Source organism: Muntiacus reevesi, chromosome 4 (assembly GCF_963930625.1).
Source record: "Muntiacus reevesi chromosome 4, mMunRee1.1, whole genome shotgun sequence".
Taxonomy (NCBI): Eukaryota; Metazoa; Chordata; class Mammalia; order Artiodactyla; family Cervidae; genus Muntiacus; species Muntiacus reevesi.
Window position 1 is genome coordinate 32847250 of NC_089252.1, and position 17391 is coordinate 32864640.

Consider the following 17391-nt stretch of genomic DNA (forward strand, 5'->3'; position numbering starts at 1 on the left):
CATGGTAATCTGCCACAGAGCAAAAGGAAACTAACACGATACTCCTGCACTATTACATTCATACTAAGGGCATATCATCTTTGTGAACTTCAGTCTTTCTTCAGTGTGGTTTGGCCATGGTCAGCAGCCAAAGACACTCTGATTCAATTATCTATTTTTGTATTAAATCAGGGTTAACTTCACCTAAAAAGGCTTTCCCCAAACTGTACATCAATATTTCACTCAAGATATTACTTGTTGTTCTGTGGAAATAAAAGGAAGTAAGGTCAACAGTCTTAAATGTATGAGAAATAATATTTATACTGATTGAAAATCTGCCTTTCAAAGAGTTGCCATATCTAAGAGTGAGAACCTAACATGAAGGGGCATTTTAAGCATGAGTGCATGGTATCCGATTATAACATCAGCGCGAAGGCAGCACTGCTCAGCAGCTGCAGGGACATAGCATCAACTCTGGGACTGGTGGTCACTGTTCCAGGTCTTGTCTTATCTTTTCATATAATGTTTATCCTCTTTTTATCCTTAAGATAAAAATAAATCTCTCAACTAGTTTTGCTATAAGGAGAAAAAACTATTAGCCAGATGGTCATTCTTTAGCAATTAATTTATGGGAGAATCATTTTTGGTGTTCTACTTTAATCCATGCACTTGTTTTATCTTTTAAACTCCTATCACTGCCCTGCAATGTATCATTTAAAAGTTTTCATTATTAGTCAGTCTGGGAAATGCTACACTGTAAGACTAACAATTTTAATTTCTCTGAAAAACGAATACCTATCAATGATAAAAAGCAGAAATCAGATTTTCTAAAATGGGTTTATTTTAAAAACCTATACAGAGTTTCAATTTAATAAAAAAATATTGCCATGAAATGTCTAATTATACAGCAATAGAAATAAACCCCCAAATATAGTTAATTAAAGGTTATCAAAAAAATTAATTCACAATTTTAAAGGTGAAATACATATGTTTTTCAAATAAACAATTTTAAATGGTTTTTGTTTTAGATGGTTTTGCTCTTAAACATCTGAGTTATATACATACTTAATTTTTGAACTAAATTAGACAACTTCCCAGTAACTTCACAAATAAGTACTTCTATTAACTTGAAAAATAAAATAACCCACAAAACCCTTCTATTACTGATTTAGTCACAAAATGCTAACAAAGTCAAGTAAATCATTGTTTTAAAATGTGTACCTCTTCAAAATGAAATCTACATTGGAGTTGTGAAGTGTAATAAACTTTTTATAGAAGTTGAGTCATGACGACTCGATTTATTTTCTTTCAAGTTTATCCTTTAGACTACTTTTACAATATCTCTTAATCCTGAGAATGTGAGGTGTTAAAATAGGAAAACCTTTGGCCCCATTGATAGAGAGGTACCTTAAATGTAAACAATTGCAATGAGAGCCTTCTAGACGTGGGCACCTTGTCTTGTATAGAGTTGGAGACATATTTCCTTGTTTCTCAAAGACATGATAATTTCCTTCTCAATAAAAAGATTGATGTATTGAGATTTGTTTTCAAATTACATAAAGAAATCAAAATTCATGTATACATCTTTAAGGAATAGTTTCAAAAGATCAGCAAAAAGCATTATATAATGATATATCATATGCTTTATTAATGGTAAATGTTTGCATTTATTTTTAAAAGCTTAGCTCTCGCTAAGCATTTTTTAAGAGAAAGCTAATAAATGAGAATCATTTGCCATACAAAAACTATATTCACAAACAAGACTTTAATCAAATGAAAGCTAAAAAACACTGGAAAAAATACAAAGCAGAACACTGCTATGGTCAATTAAACTGCCTTCTATCACTAAATGTAACGTATCTAGGATGACACAAGCGTACTGAACAGAATATTTTGTGAATTCAGCCTAAGTAAGACCAGCGTTAAAGAGTGATACTCAATTCATGATTTTCTTAAAAAAAAAGTTTTTTTAACCGAATCATTTAAACAAAAGGTCTTTTCATTTGAGGGGAAGACAATCTGTTTTCCAAATAGATTCTTCTTTTTGCTAAAATAGCAAAAGGTATGAACTCTAGCTCCTCTTCCCAGGTGCTACTGATACATGACTTGGCATAATGACTTAACATAGAAGCACTTTCCTGGTAACTGTGTCATGGCCATAAATAATCCATTAAAAAAAATGATCAAGTGCAAATCTAAAAAAACTTACTTTAAAGAATTACCCAAACCCAGCACACAAGCAGTATCGCTATAACATGAGCTAAGAAATACAACTTATCAACGTGTGTATGATGATAAACGCACACCAAAGACCACCTTCTATAAAATTTTAGTAGTGTTGCCAAGTTAATAATTCTTTCAAGGCACTGAAGAATTATGTAGATGGATTTTCCAAAATATAACTAACAATTGCTTAAACTGTTAAAAAGCCCTGAGTCAGAACTTTCAATGACTTCCTGAAATCATTGATTTCAGACAAAATGGCACATTTGTTTATTCTATAGAAAATTACAAGACCATTTTGCTTTTTGGAGGGAAGAAGTCATGTTTATGAAACAAAACTAAATAGACTGCACAAGAAAAGTAATATATTCAGCAATATTATCTCTCTTACACATTTCATATTAATTGTAACTTGTAGTTACGGATTTAGGCACCAAATTGATGTGGCAAGTCACCTTTGCTTCCTCAACAAAATAAAAATCTCAATTTTAACCTCAGGTTTCCATCTCCTCCTTAGTCACAAATATGAATAAATGCTGGAAAATACTCTGACAGAAAAGGAGGTAGAAAATGCCAATGTAGCAACTTACAATTTTAACTCACCAGTTCTACTATCTAGTTCATATTTTTATACTCTAGTTTCACCACCAACCACTTACCAGCAAATTGAGGCTCAATCTAAAAAAATTTCCCCCTTGCTGTAGCAAAGCAATGTATACATGAGACAGCATTAAATAGCTTTTCCTCAATTTTAGTGTTTTAAAGAAGTACAACTGTTAATACTGTTATAGTTTTACATATATGTAAAAGTTCCAAGGCTATACATGATTCATCAAGTAATATCAGTAAGCATTCCTATTATAATACTCAAGCAAATAAAATTAAGATGCCTTTTTGAGAGAAAAAAAATCTTGAAAACAGTTACAAGTAGACTTAAAGAAAACTGACATTTTCAACAACATGGCACACAAAATTTGTGAAGCTCTAATACCTTCTCAATTTAATATAAATTCAAAGCTAACCTAATTACAATGTTTAAAGTGTGTTTCTCCCCTCTGACTCAAAATGAAATAAACCCTTCTAATTAACAGATATTTATAACCCCCTCAATTATGACTGATGATGACTGGGAGGGAGAAGAGAAATTCTGTCTTCCCCAAACTTGATTATTCACCATCACTGTAGGTCTTGCAAATACAAACTCTTAAGATATTCAGGTGTTTCTCCATTTATATTTAATCAAAATTCTATTCCACTGGAGGAGGGAGAAGAGGACTGCTGCTTAATGGGCATAGTTTCAACTCTGCAAAGTGAGAAAGTTGAATATACTTCTATAGTTACCACTTTGATAAAATCTACATGATCCCCAATTTTCTCTAAACTCAAAAACTGACTTTTTCTTTTTTTACTTGCTGCAATCCCTATCATCCCCTCTATCCAATTTCATCACCAATTCTCCAAGTTCATAAGTTTAAATAATTCTTAGTCCAAAAGGGTCCAAAATTCACAATAAACAAAAAACAGCACTGGGCAACACATAAGACTACAACACAAGACCGTCTATTTCTGCCACGTAAAAATGACCTAGCAAGCTTTGAAATTTGAACTGGGCAAATCTTAAGCAGCATGCATTGCAATATGCTAAATGCTCTTACAGGCTAAAGCCATCAAAAACATAAATTTAAGAAAGTTATTTTCAACATTATCAATAAATTTTATGCCTCAGTAGCTAGATGGTCAATCTGCAATGTTTAAATTTACAAACAACCAAGCATAATTTGGCCAGCTAAACAAAAACACTTGTGTAATATAATATTCCAATACTAATACAACAAAATGACCTTCTCTTGAAAAACTTCCTTGCTCCCAACAAAATGAAATATGTTTATGGTATAAACAGTAAGAATGTTAAATTATGGGAAGGAAAACTATTAGAATAGCACCATCTGGTTAAGTTGTATGTATGTTTTGGGTCACAAAGCTGACAATATTAGGATAAAAGAAAAATATGGTAGAGGTGAGGGGGTACAGAGAGGGAACCCTAATGACAGTTCTTCCAAAACATTAGGAAGAAAGGTTATCAGTATCTATAGATCCCTTCTTCTTGAAAAGAATACTTCAAGTACGCAACGGCTGCATGATAAATTCTGTATGTGCTTAGAAGCTGACAATTTTTTCACTGTTGTGTATCTTGCTCCTGAAGCCCAATAAATACGCTTTTGAGTGAATGTATGTCAGTTTTGGTGGTTTTTTTTCTTCCCCCTAACGATTCTTGGAAAAGCAAAAACTCCTTCGAGGCACAAGATAAAAAGATGATCATGACAAGGACACGTCCTAACGGGGAGCGCTGCTGAGACGTATAATAAGAGGTAGCAGTTTCATAGAATTAGAGGAAAGTCAGTTAAATAATGAAGTTCTTAAACTTATTCTCTCTCACAAATCAAAAATAAATTTAAAATTATTTTTCAGGTGCTTAAAAACATGAATGAAAAAACATTTTCTTTTCACTAGACAAATTTCAGAGTGGTACAAATGGAGAAAATCCACAAGTGTACAACACTACAGTTACAGTGACTTTACGACTTTTATAATAGTTTACAGGTTATTATATTTTTAATATGGAGGAAATAAGCTAGTCTGGAAGTTGAAACTGCCTTTTAGGGATGTAAGCTTACGCACTGTAGCTCAGAAGATCTGTAACAAGAATTTAAGTGAAGTAAAGCTCCGGACTATACAATTTTCTGGTTGGTCAAGCTGTGCACGAGTCAGCCAGGCGCTCCCTCCTTACAATCGACCTTGTGGAAAAGAGATGGGCAGCACGCGGTATGGAAGAGAAGGAAACCCCTCACTTACACTGTTTACAGATCTGAAAGAAAATAGTCTGTCTCTTTAAGTGAACATCACTGGACAGATGTGCTATCTTTTTATAACTTCAAAATATGGCTTCAACAACAGCCTCAGTAGCCTGTTATTAGGTAACTGAGTAGAGTCAATATAAATTTTCAAATTTCAAATTTATAAAAATTTTTACTGTTCTAAATGGTAAGTCACTCCACTAAACACAGTTATGGAATTACCAAGACTAGAAAGGCAGCACAGTGCACCACTGCTCTCACCAGACTTGCAGAGGCAGCAGCCATTAATGAGCCAGAAACATGCTATTAGGAGGGCTAGAGATCTTGTACTTCCAAATTTAATTGTTGCAGCAGGAGAACTGAAATAAGAACCAGAGTCAAAGGGGAAAAAACCCACAAAAAAGATACTTATCCTTAGGAGTAAACGTATACACATATAGTAGATACTACTGTAAACAGCTGATATTTGTATAATCTAGCAGCAATGAACCCCAAAACACTTACTTATGTGTATATTCATTCCAGATGTTGAAAGAGAAAAAAATAATTAGATGCTCCAGAGTAAAACAACACAAAAACACAGATAATCAGACATATTTCTGTAAATGTCCTAATCATTCTTTCTAAATTAAGTGTCTATCATCGGTTATTTACAAGGTCTTGGATATTGCCAGCAGGTTAAATAATATCCCCATTGTTAGGTATGATGAGAGACTGTTTTCTTTAGAGTCAGCTCTACTATCTGAAAGATAATGGAAGCGAGGCCTCTGAGGAAGATATAAACAGTGACACTGGCAGAACTGAGGCAGAGGAGAAAGGACCATTGCCTTACTGAGGACAGTGCTTTTCCCTTCCTGGATTACTGCTACTCCACACATCAGAAAAGTTAAACTGAACCCCGGGGGCCCAAACAGGGTAATACCATTTCACTGGTCAGATCAAGCCTGAATAAGTAACCACAGGGGAAACTGCAGCCCATTTTTCAGTCATTTTTTTATAAGCTGGCTGAACAAAACAGTGTACAAATTAATGTAAGAAGGGCAGTTATAACAGTTAATAGGCGCTGGATGCCCCTACCTGCCCTGCCTTCAATTCCCCACTGTGATTGCTTATTTTTACTTTTCATGTCTCAGTCATTTGGAAACAAATGAAACAATTTTCCTTTGAATCCAGAAAATAAGCTAAATGCAAAGTCACTATTCTCTCATTTTGTATTTCCATTTACTCTGAGAATGTAGAGACAATCATTTCGATAACTTTATGTTACCTTATAAGGAGAATCCTCTCTTCAGTATTCCTTTAACCATGCAGAACTTGTACTATAATTTTATTATTTAACATATGAAACATAATGGTTTGATTTGCACCTTTCATATGATGCATGACCTTTCTGGGTACCTGTGTCAACTCACTGTAAAAATCATGATAAACTGAAAGACAGCTGACCATAAGGAAGTATATCTTTTGAGGTCTAACAACGTTTATAAACTATGAGAGAAAATGCAATGAAAACAAAAAATAAGAGGAGATCCTTAAAGGACTTTCTCCCTTAGATGCCGAAGGCAAATTAAATATGAATTACATGGATTTGATGTTTCAATTGAAAGGAAAACAAAATACACAGCTTCAAACACTGTTTTGTAGAGTTTTTTTGTTATAGTTGTTCTGGTATGTTTAGAGCCTAATTACACTCTAGTAAAGAAACTATGAAATTAAAAATTAATTCATTAGAACCTTCAACTAGCTTAAAAAGCTCACTAAGATCTCATGGCCAAAATATTTTAGCTAACAGAACACAGGGGGTTTCTTAGTTAATACAAAAGAATCCTCCGTTCGATAGCCTTTCGACAGATGGGACATTCACTCATCCGGTCTCCACATAGCTGGCATGTCCCATGGCCACAAAGGAAGATCATGTTCTTCAGACGATCCAAACACACAGGGCACATTGTCTGCAATGTGAGATAATAAACAAAGTAATAAATGCTGAGCTACTTTCTAGTTTGAAAGTGTAATCTGACAACTCTGCAACGTCATTAATTTGGTTGTTGTTGTAGTCAAATAATCTTTGGCTGCTGGACATTTTTAAATTTTTGAATCTTTAAGATAGCATCCTTATAAAAATAGAAATACTGGCTGTACTGTCAGGTCAGTATAAAAAGGCACTATATAAAATAAATAGTCCATAAAATTAAAAATGCAAATGTCAAAATCTAATAGGAAAAGGATGAAAATAGCCCCTTCAGTCTGACCCAGATTCTCCAACTCTAGGTACCAGGTTGTTCTTGTATGAAAATAACACAAAGTATTGCAGGAAGCAGTGGAGGATACTGCTAAGAACATACACACACACACCAAGCACTATGCTAGATGCGATCCAGGCCCAAGGCATATATCACTCTCATTTCAAAAGAGGAAACTGAGGTTTAGTGAGCTAAAGGCATTAGCCTTAGTGAGGCTAAAGACGAGCCAGAATGGGAGCTCGGGTGTATGTGGCCCCAGAGCTCTTGCTTTTAGACATGAAGCTGCACTGGGCTGCCTTCAATACACACCCTCTGGTTAAAAACAATTAACCTTAGCTATTGCTAAATGTAACTTCATCAACTTAGAAGAATTCAGGAGTATACTTCTATGAAATTTTCTAGAAAAAATCACACATACACTCACAAAACACATTTTACGTTTATAAAAACATAATATAATTTCAAAACATAATTTCATTCTGAATTATACCTTTCCCAAATAACACAGAAATGAAATAATTAAATAAAAATGTACAGATTAATAAATCAGGCCTAAAATCTATAGGAAAATGTAATTACCAACTCTGACAATATCAGAAATCATTGTGAAGAAAACAATAGGAAAAAAGAACTACAGTCTCACTTGCTGGCTCCATTCTTCCAAGGTAAATTTTCACATTTATCTTTGAAGTTTTGAGAAGAAAAGGGATAGAAAAATCAGTTTTTATTTTAAAAAGCCAAAGCAGCTTTTTAAAACTAAAATAGTTTCTTTTTCATTAAACTTCCCAGAGGTTTATGTAGTTAATTAATAACTCTTATTTCCAAAAGTAAACACATCTGTGCAATTGAGGGTAAGTTACTTTGGATTAATATAACCTTAATAGCATATAAAATAAATTTTTGTTTTTTAAAGAGACATTGGGGTAAGAGAGAGATTGGAGATTTAAAATTTAAAAAGAGACTTATTCAGATGCTTTCTCTTGGTAACCTTGAAAGGGTAAGAAACCTCAACATTCCCCCCAAAATGAGTTTTAACTATTTAAATACTTTAGTGATGAAATATGGCCACAAAGATTATTTAAAAAAGAAAAAACTTCAGATAGAAAAGACAAGAGTGGAACTCTTAACAACTGTATGGCAACACTGATGTGACTGCCAACTAAAGAATACCCATTGTGCTCAACCCTTTGAATTAAATCAGATTTAACTGCTGAGTCAAATGGTAAGATAAGAGGGAAAAAAGACTTAAATCCTATTTAGTTTTATGCTGCTGCTGCTAAGTCACTTCAGTCGTGTCCGACTCTGAGTCCACCAGGCTCCCCTGTCCCTGGGATTCTCCAGGCAAGAGTCCTGGAGTGGGTTGCCATTGCCTTCTCCAATGATGCCAAACTTTCCCAAAGTGTTTTTACTAATTAATATCCCCATCAGCACTGTGTGAGTTGCAGCTGCTATATACTTTGCCTGAACACTAGATACTGACAGTTTCTAACACTTCCCCCCTCAATCTGACAGGCAGAAGAAGTGTGATGGACGTTTTTTTCATGTTGGGTGTGGTGTGTTTCCTATTTTGTCAAGTACTTGATGAAATCTTGTAATCAGATCTTGCTGACTGCAAATATTCAAATACTACAAGTGATACACTAACGTGAACCACGCTCGCCATAGACCATGCTAGCACTTTTTTAGAAAAAGAGGCGCTGGTGCCCTCGGAGTCGCTCTCCGCCCTGGAGAAGCGCCGTTACCTGCTCTTTGATGTCCTGTAGCTGCTGCTGCAGCTTCTGCACGTCCGCATTGACGTTGGTATTATCCTTGTCCTTCTGCAGCACCGGAATATTCCCACTGGCTAAAGCACACACAAAGAATCTTAATGTTATGACTGCTGTGAAGCAAAAATGATTTTTTTAATTTCAAAATTATTACTTTTATTTATTAAAAACATGATATTGTTATTCGAATACTCTTAAAAAACTTTTTTTTCCCACGTGAACAACGGCTACAGCAGTGAATTCATGTTAAACTTCTTCATTTATAATCTTCAAAAAGGAATAGGTTTACACATTAATTTCTAATTATGTTTAACTCAGTGGGACAATAATTCACACTACGAAGACACTTCCAGGTTTTTCAAGGCTCTCCTCTTGCTACTGATCTGAGATGAGGAACTCCGTGAAAAAAGGTCCATGATACCTACTAAATGGAGGGAAATTTTTTACCTCACTTTTCCTCTTCTCCAGACACTTGGACTTATACTCCGGTTAATCTGTCCCCAGGACTTTTACCCTGCTCTATTGGTGATAAAAACAAAGTGGCTACACTAATGTTATTCCTCACCCTACACAGAACAAAGAAATCAAAGAGACCATACAGTTTACGTCTTGTGCAGAGATGAAAACTATTTTTATACCGCTGTACTACAGGTGACCCTTGAACAACACAAGGGTTAACCAACAACTAACTTAGAGTGGCCCTCCAAATCCATGGTTTCTTCACATTACTGGACTCGACCAACCACACACGAACCATGTAGTCCCACAGTATTTACTACTAAAAAATATCCACATTTTGGGAGTTCCCTGGTGACCTGGTGGTTAGGATTCCAGGCTTTCAACTACTGTGGCCTGGGTTCAATCCCTGGTTGGGGAACTGAGATTCTGCAAGCCACGTGATGTGGCCAAAAATAAGATTCACAGTGCAAATCTGTGATGTTCAAGGGTCAACTGTACCTTGAAGGTAAATAACTTACTTCTCATCTTTCCACTGTTCACTGGGTTATACTTCCGTTTATCTATAGCTACTCTGTCACAAATAAAGACTATTTCATAAAACAATTAAATACACTAGGTAAACCTATTACATAAAGGACTAAGGTTAATACATGTGCAAACTGAAAAAACAATTTATAATATGATGTCCTCCTGCCCTGAGACACAATAAATTTCATCTTAAAAATAGCCAAATTATCTTTAAGAACACAATACTTTTATAAAACACACAAGGATATTTCCTTAAAAGACTACTGCTTAAAGCTCCAAAATATTACAAGTTAGAAAAATACAATTTCAGGTTTCCTATAACATACCTGTTCCTTGTAGAGTCAAGTCACATACCTTCTGTTTTACAAGCAGACAGTACAATACACTATGAGAAGACGTGTCTATGAAAGTCCCAACAAAGTAAGAAAACCCACTTACAGATATCGTCGGCGGCATCCTCTGCACTTTTCCCGCCGCAGCACATGATGAAGGGCACTCTTCGCTCAACCACCGCCCGACACTGCACACACTTCTTCATCAGATTGGCACAGTCTGCAAATGGCAACACAACACGTCTCACAGAAGAAAACATGAGCGGGGCCGCATTCCTCCACTCATCTAACAGTGAGATAAGCACTAAGTCACAGCGGTACACGATTCTACCTCCTCAAGATGTCACCTACTGAAGAAAGCGTATTTTTCATTGGCAGCCTCTAAAGTAGAAAGCCCGCCATTATGAAAATAACAGCATTTTCTAATACACTGGAAAAAACTGAGGGGGAGTTTCAAAATTTTTTAAAAATGTGTAACATGAATATTTCAAGATCTTAAGGCTTAAGAATAAAGGAGGGAAAGACCTTTCATGAATTTAACTACTATAACAAGAATTATAAGGCTGCCAGCCTAATTTTTAAAAACTACTTTCTTTTGTAAGTATTTTATCACTAGTCTCTTAAATTCCTAAAATATACTATACAATTCTCTTCCTATCAAATTGATGCAATCTCACAAGGAAATTTCTTAGTGAATAGTTTTTTAATGTTAGCAGTCAGAACAATTCATCATAATGGACTATCTTTCTAATACCTCTATATTAGAGGTAGAATGATTTCCCATTCAAAGAAGAAATTCTCAGGCACAATTCTATGTTATGGACTATTAATGTTACACCTAAAGTTATTAATATAAAATAATACATAGTGCTTCTACACATTCTTTCCCATTAGCATTTATTATAAAAGTATACTCCATATCTTAGCCTATGGTAACAAGTATCAAAAACAGGAAAAATAATAAAAACTGTGGCAGGGTATCTTTACGATACAGTAGTAAACCTTAACGAAATACAAAATCACCAGTGTGGACAAGGGGGTCATAGACTGTCAACCGTGCCGATACTGGTGGACAGAGATGCTCTGTCAAGGTCGATCTTGTGCCAAGGCCTAAAAAGAGATGGGTCAGATGCTGGCCTAGGCAAGATGAACCAGGTAGGAGCTATTGCTAGCAGACAACTGGTTTGGGATTTGTCTTCAATCTGAGGACAGACTTTTTTCTCTTGAATTTATAATTTAACAGCCTGAGTATGTAATACATACTCACTATTATTTCAAATAGATAGCATCACCAAGTCAATGGGCAGGAATCTGAGCAAACTCCAGGAGACAGTGGAGGACAGGGGGGGCGTGGCAGGCTACAGTCCATGGCGTCACAAAGAGTCAGACCAGGCTTAGCAATTGAACAACAACAAATTATTTAAAATTCCTGTAACTATTAAGTTAGGTTGTCATATTATTGATATAAAATCTTTCTTCAGCCTGTCCAAAGGGCTGTAGCTCCTCCTTCCTTGATTACTGTGCTGTGGACACTGGACCAACTGCTGTCCTACATACTCCTTGAGAAAGGAAACTCCTTTTTCCCACAAGTCCAGCCTCCCTAGCAAATATATGTTTACCAACAATATATCTGTAAAATGGAGAAAGAAATCAACTTCTTAGGCTTCTTATGAAAATAAACGAGGAGATACCCAAAAAGAGATTACAATAGTTGGCACAAATTAAGAACTCAATAAGATCAGCAGTTGCTCTCATTATATTCTAAAGCAAAAATAATGTAAAAACTTTGGGGAATTCCTGAGGGAAAATATTACACTAAGGCTCTAGAGTCCACATTACCAACTATTAACTATAACCAGCTTTATGACAGGGTCAGCAAACCACAGACTGCAGGCCAAACCCAACTGGTCACTAAGTTTTTATAAATAAAGTTTTAATGGAAAACAGTCCCACCCATTTGCTTACATGCTGTCTAAGGCTGTTCGTGCAGTACAATGGCAGAGGCAAGCAGCTGGAAAGGGTTGAGTTGTTACTGCAGAAATCACGGGGCCCACAAAGCCAAAAATGTTTTCTAGTTGACTTTTTACAGAAAATGTTGGCTAATTCCTGGGCTATGAAAACTTGCATAACCTGAGCTCTTTTTACTTAAGACAGAATTCTCTTTCTTCTTGGCCTCTGACAGCTGATAACAGCCATTATACCAGTCTCTGGTAAACAGAAACAATTAACTTGGAGCAGAATGTTATAGCAGAAAACCTTGATCATTTCTTAGTTGAAAAGCAGCCAAAAAAAAAAAAAAACCCCCAATGCTTATTTAAAGCAAATCTGTGCCAATGAGATTAATCTATCACACAGTTGTTACTTTGTCAGATTTTATATTAAAAACCAACACCTAAGTGACTGAACTATTTCATAAGAGGAAACACCATGTTTTAGCTTGGGCCCATTTAAGTATAAACTGTTAAACATGTTTAAAATCCTTCACTGACAAGTAAAAATTAAAAGGGAGAACATTAATACTAAATATATTAACCTGCAAAGAACAAGGAAAATATGTAAAAGCAAAGGTTAAAACGCCTCTTAAATTTTAATATTACCCCCATAAAGAAAAGATTTCTATAAGCTCTTTTGACATAGAGGTTAAGGAAGGTTAAGAAGGCCAGAAATTATTGCCCCGAATGGCTGTTGTGAGTGGTTCAGCAGTGGAGAGTGTACACAGGAGGAGGTTCCACAAAGGTGTAGACAAATGAAGACGCGTTCATTTTATACAGGGAAAAAGGCCACACTAAATGTTTCAATGTTCATTTTTGGAAACAAATTTCTCCTGTATGTGAGAAGAAGTCATTTTATTTCAGTTGTGCTCACACACAAATGAAATAAAAAGTTGAGCTGGGGGAATGCAGCGCATCCAGCCTTCGCTAACACTCAGGACCAAGGAGGGACAGTGGTGACACTTGTGCAGAGAACAAATGGAGAGTCCCAGAGGCTACCGACTCCTCTGTTCATGAGGTACTTTTTTTAAAAAGTCAAAGGTATAATCTGTTTCGCTTTCTGTTTTATGATAATTCTGAGGAAGCTCTGTCTGGGCCACTTACTCTCACAAGCACACATGTGTCCGCACGGCTGAAAAAGAACAGCTGCTTTCTTGTCGGAGCATACCACGCATTCTTCAATCTGCGAAAAAGAGGGTACAGCGTAAGCATGAACATCTACAAATAAACTGAGTGACTCTAACAGCTCCTTTTGTATCCAAATGCATTGCTCCTCTGTAAGGAAACTCTTCCACACAGAGGAATTTACCACAGGCTTCTCCTTTGTCCTCTATCTAGTCTCTTGGTCATTTATTTTCATATTTTTTTAAACACCCCAGCTAAGCTGGCCTCGTTCCACTTCAGTCTCCCTACCTGTCCTAAAGAATGACATCGAAAATTCCACTTCCTCCAAGGTCAGGGAGAACAGACTAGACTTCAGTTTTCTTTTTTTGCTTAAACTGCTTTTGAAAGAAACATTAAAAGGACAAATGACTGAGATAAGATAGATTTCTAACATTCATAAAAACCTAACCAGAATAGCCAGACTGCTAAAGCTTGAAGAGGAGGAGGGGTTTATTGATCCACATCCGAGGAATGCCACCTAGCACATCCTTTTCCAGAACATGGGCCCACTCCCACCCAGCCACTGGCTGAAGCCCAGAGCTCTGAACTAGTCTTTCCCCTGATCTCTAAAGCCACAGCCCTCCACAGAGTATTCCTGATTTCCCTCAGTGTTTCTTCCTGTTCTCCACTTAATCTGCCTTCTGCATGTATAATGATTTCTTAAGCTTGCTCTGCTTCTCTGACCCCCACCTGCCCACCACCCTTGGCCCCACATTCACCTTTCCCTCATTCTCCTTCCCTCTGACACACGTTCACCCCTACTTGTGTCGCTTAACGATACTGTCCACCTCTTCACCTGAACCACCTAATATTGGACCGTCCCAACTTAGACCTTGCTGTGGACATAGTAACTTCGTGGGAAGCAGTAAGATGTGGTTGGGCAGAATCTTAATGTTCCTGGATTCCAATTCCAGCTCCAGTACTAACAAGTTACTAACACTGTGGAGATGAAGCTTTTAAAAACTCTGAACAACAAAGAACAATCCTTCTTCACAAGGTAGTAAGAGTCAATTAGAAGACAGGGAGAGGAGTTAGGTGGCCCTTATTCAGGTATATCCTGGAAAAATTCTATCAGATTGGCAGCGGGGCGGGGAGCGGGGGGTGGATATCTGCAGTAAGACAGAGTAAGATAGAGGAGTAGAGTTAGGAGAAATATTTAAGAAGACTTGGTAACTAATAAAATGTACAGAATAGAGAAGAAATCTAAGATATCTGCTAAGTTTCTAACTTGATTTAAAACAGTTGAAAGAAACAAATTTCAGCCTCCTACAGCTTATAAGATGCAAGACCAGGGTGGTCTTTCCAAGTCTACGATTACACACCCAGGCTTTAGGCCTGTTCAAGATGTGACTACAAAGAAGGGAACGATGACCTTAAGCCCCCAAGCTGCTAACACTATGCAGTATGTCAGCAGAACCACAGGAAGGGGAACAAAACTAGGAAGGCTCTGGAAAAGTGGCTAATGGACCCAAACCCTGGAGGCAGGTATATTTTTCATAGCTCCCAAGAAAGTCTTTTGTTTCTCTAAAGGAAGGTGTGAGGACCATGGTAAGTTTCAAAGGTGTTCAAGTTAGCTATCTGGTGGCTAGTAAGCTAAAAAGAAAAGTAGGCACAATCTGGGTGAAAGAAGAAATGAAAATCCCAAACATCAGCAGCTAGAATTCTGACTGATACAGCCACCTCTATGAGGGGTATCTTCATATAAATATTGTAGGAATTATATGTGCTAAATAGTGGCCAAACATTAAAATGTGACCATTGAAAAAAAGAATAAATTAGATACTATGTGTAAAGTGCTTAGTTCAACGCTTAATATATAATCAGTGCCTAACACATGATGATTCTCTGCTCCTCACTATATAAAAGATGTGCTGATTCCCAACACAACTGTCTGTGTATCTGAATTGTTTATAAAGGTGTTAAAATAATCTAGCAAACCAATGTAATAATCACTTACTTACCCATTCAGCTATTAGTTCTTTAAAAAGATCTTTGCAAGCATAAATGTTAGCCCTTCAGGATTTTCTCCCCAGGTTACATTCCCAGGAGTGGAATCACTATATCAAAGCATGTTTATTGTAAAAGTTTGTATATATATTGTCAGGATGGTCTCTCAAAAAAAAACCCAAAAAACGTGAACCCAGTGATTCAGCCAACTGCAGTGTTAAGAGAGTACTCATTTCCCACTTCCCTGGCTAGCAAATTTTGAAGTCTGTTTTTGCTAATTTGATGAAAATAGTTAATAATAGTTCATAATTTCACATTTGTATTTCTTTAATTGCTAAACAGACCAAGCTCATTTATTCTTCCTCATTCAAATATCGTTTTACAATTTATCTTCATGAAGATGTTCATGATTCTTTAGCCACTTGGGGTCACTATTTCCATATATTCAAAGGTTCCACAACCAACCTGACAAACCTCTTGGGAGGGTATGTGTTAAGTTTTTGTACTTTCGCACAGGAATGAAAATTCTGTAACTTAAAATACAAACAGAAAGCTTTCTGATTCCTGGAGTTCAGAACTGGACTAAAAAGGAATAACAACATATTCCTTCCTTTCTACCTTCCTGTTCTGTCAACCCTCTCTTGTAGACATTGTTTTTAATTTCGTTTGTATAGCGTAACACAGAGGAAAGAATAGGGACTTAAGAATCAAGAAAACTGAGTTCAAGACCCAGGTGTCACTGTACTTCTTTGAGCTTCAGCTTTTTCACCTGAAAACACCAGAGTGACTAGAGGATCAATAAGAGTTCTAAGATGAGACTCCGCTTTACACAACCCTGGGATCTGAGCTCACGTCACATCTCCCTTAAAGCACCAATGACATCCCTATACAGAAGAGTAGCTTTTACTCTTAAGTCACAGTTTGCCAAGAGATTACTAATTTATAGCGGGCAACTATCATATACATCTGTCTTGGCTATAAAACAAGTGCTCAAGAAACATTTTTGAAATAGGGTTTAATCTAAAAAAAAGTTTCAAGCACAACAGCAGAATACACAGAATCTAAAAACAAGAGAATGGCTTAAATTTTTATTCTTTCAGATTCTTTCCCAAACTGTTACTCTGTCAGCAGGTAACTAAAGCAAATTATAAATACCAAGTAAAGCGATTCACATTAATTTATTAAATTTGTAAATTTATTAATAGATTTATAAATAAATTTAGTTAATTTATTAATTTATTACCAATGTAATGCATATGAAATGCCAACACAGTGCCTGGCATTCAGTGAGTGCTGCCAGTATATCCTTCCTCCCTTTATAAACAGATTAAACAAATGTTAAAATGTGTGAGAATAGAAAGAGAAATCTATCATAACCTATTTTAAGAGAGAAAGTTGATTTAGTATCCGTGTTCACTAAATAAAAATGTGTACACTAAATGCAAATAAAATGAAATAAAATAAACAAATTAAACAATTACACACGTACTACTAATTCAATACCTCTCACCCAAAAATAACTCCTGGAACTTTTTCCTGTGCCTAAAATTTTACCAATGATACAGTCATTTGGATCATAAAAAACATAGTCTTAGAAGAAGCCCTATGAAAATGCAAGAAACTGACAAGATTTCACCTTTCAAGTCACTGTCAGCTAGTTCATCGTGAGAATTAGTGCCAACTTGTTGCTAATAATGAATGTTAATGTATAGCTTAGGAAATATCTAGAGAAAAATAAAAAGAATAACAAAAAGGGAATGAGAAAAAGAATATAACCTTCATAAATGAAGCCAAAGAAAACCACAGTATATTTTGATTTAAGCTACCCACTTTGAGAGAAATTATTTGTAAGAACTTAAACCTCACTTCAGATATACACACATTAAGAAAAACTAAAGAAAATA

The 17391-nt window shown here is 35.9% G+C and overlaps 1 protein-coding gene across 1 annotated transcript in view; it reads right to left on the minus strand.

Annotated features, from left to right (window-relative positions):
- Positions 1–799: 799 nt before the first annotated feature.
- MIB1 (MIB E3 ubiquitin protein ligase 1) overlaps positions 800–17391 on the minus strand; it is a 98455-nt gene continuing 81863 nt past the window's right edge. Inside the window, exons 18-21 of the mRNA XM_065932478.1 lie at positions 13481–13559; positions 10492–10605; positions 9043–9143; positions 800–7009 (exon numbers count right to left, since the gene is read on the minus strand). Coding sequence (XP_065788550.1) covers positions 6869–7009; positions 9043–9143; positions 10492–10605; positions 13481–13559 — 435 coding nt within the window. The 3' untranslated portion in view covers positions 800–6868. The remainder of the gene's footprint in view (positions 7010–9042; positions 9144–10491; positions 10606–13480; positions 13560–17391) is intronic.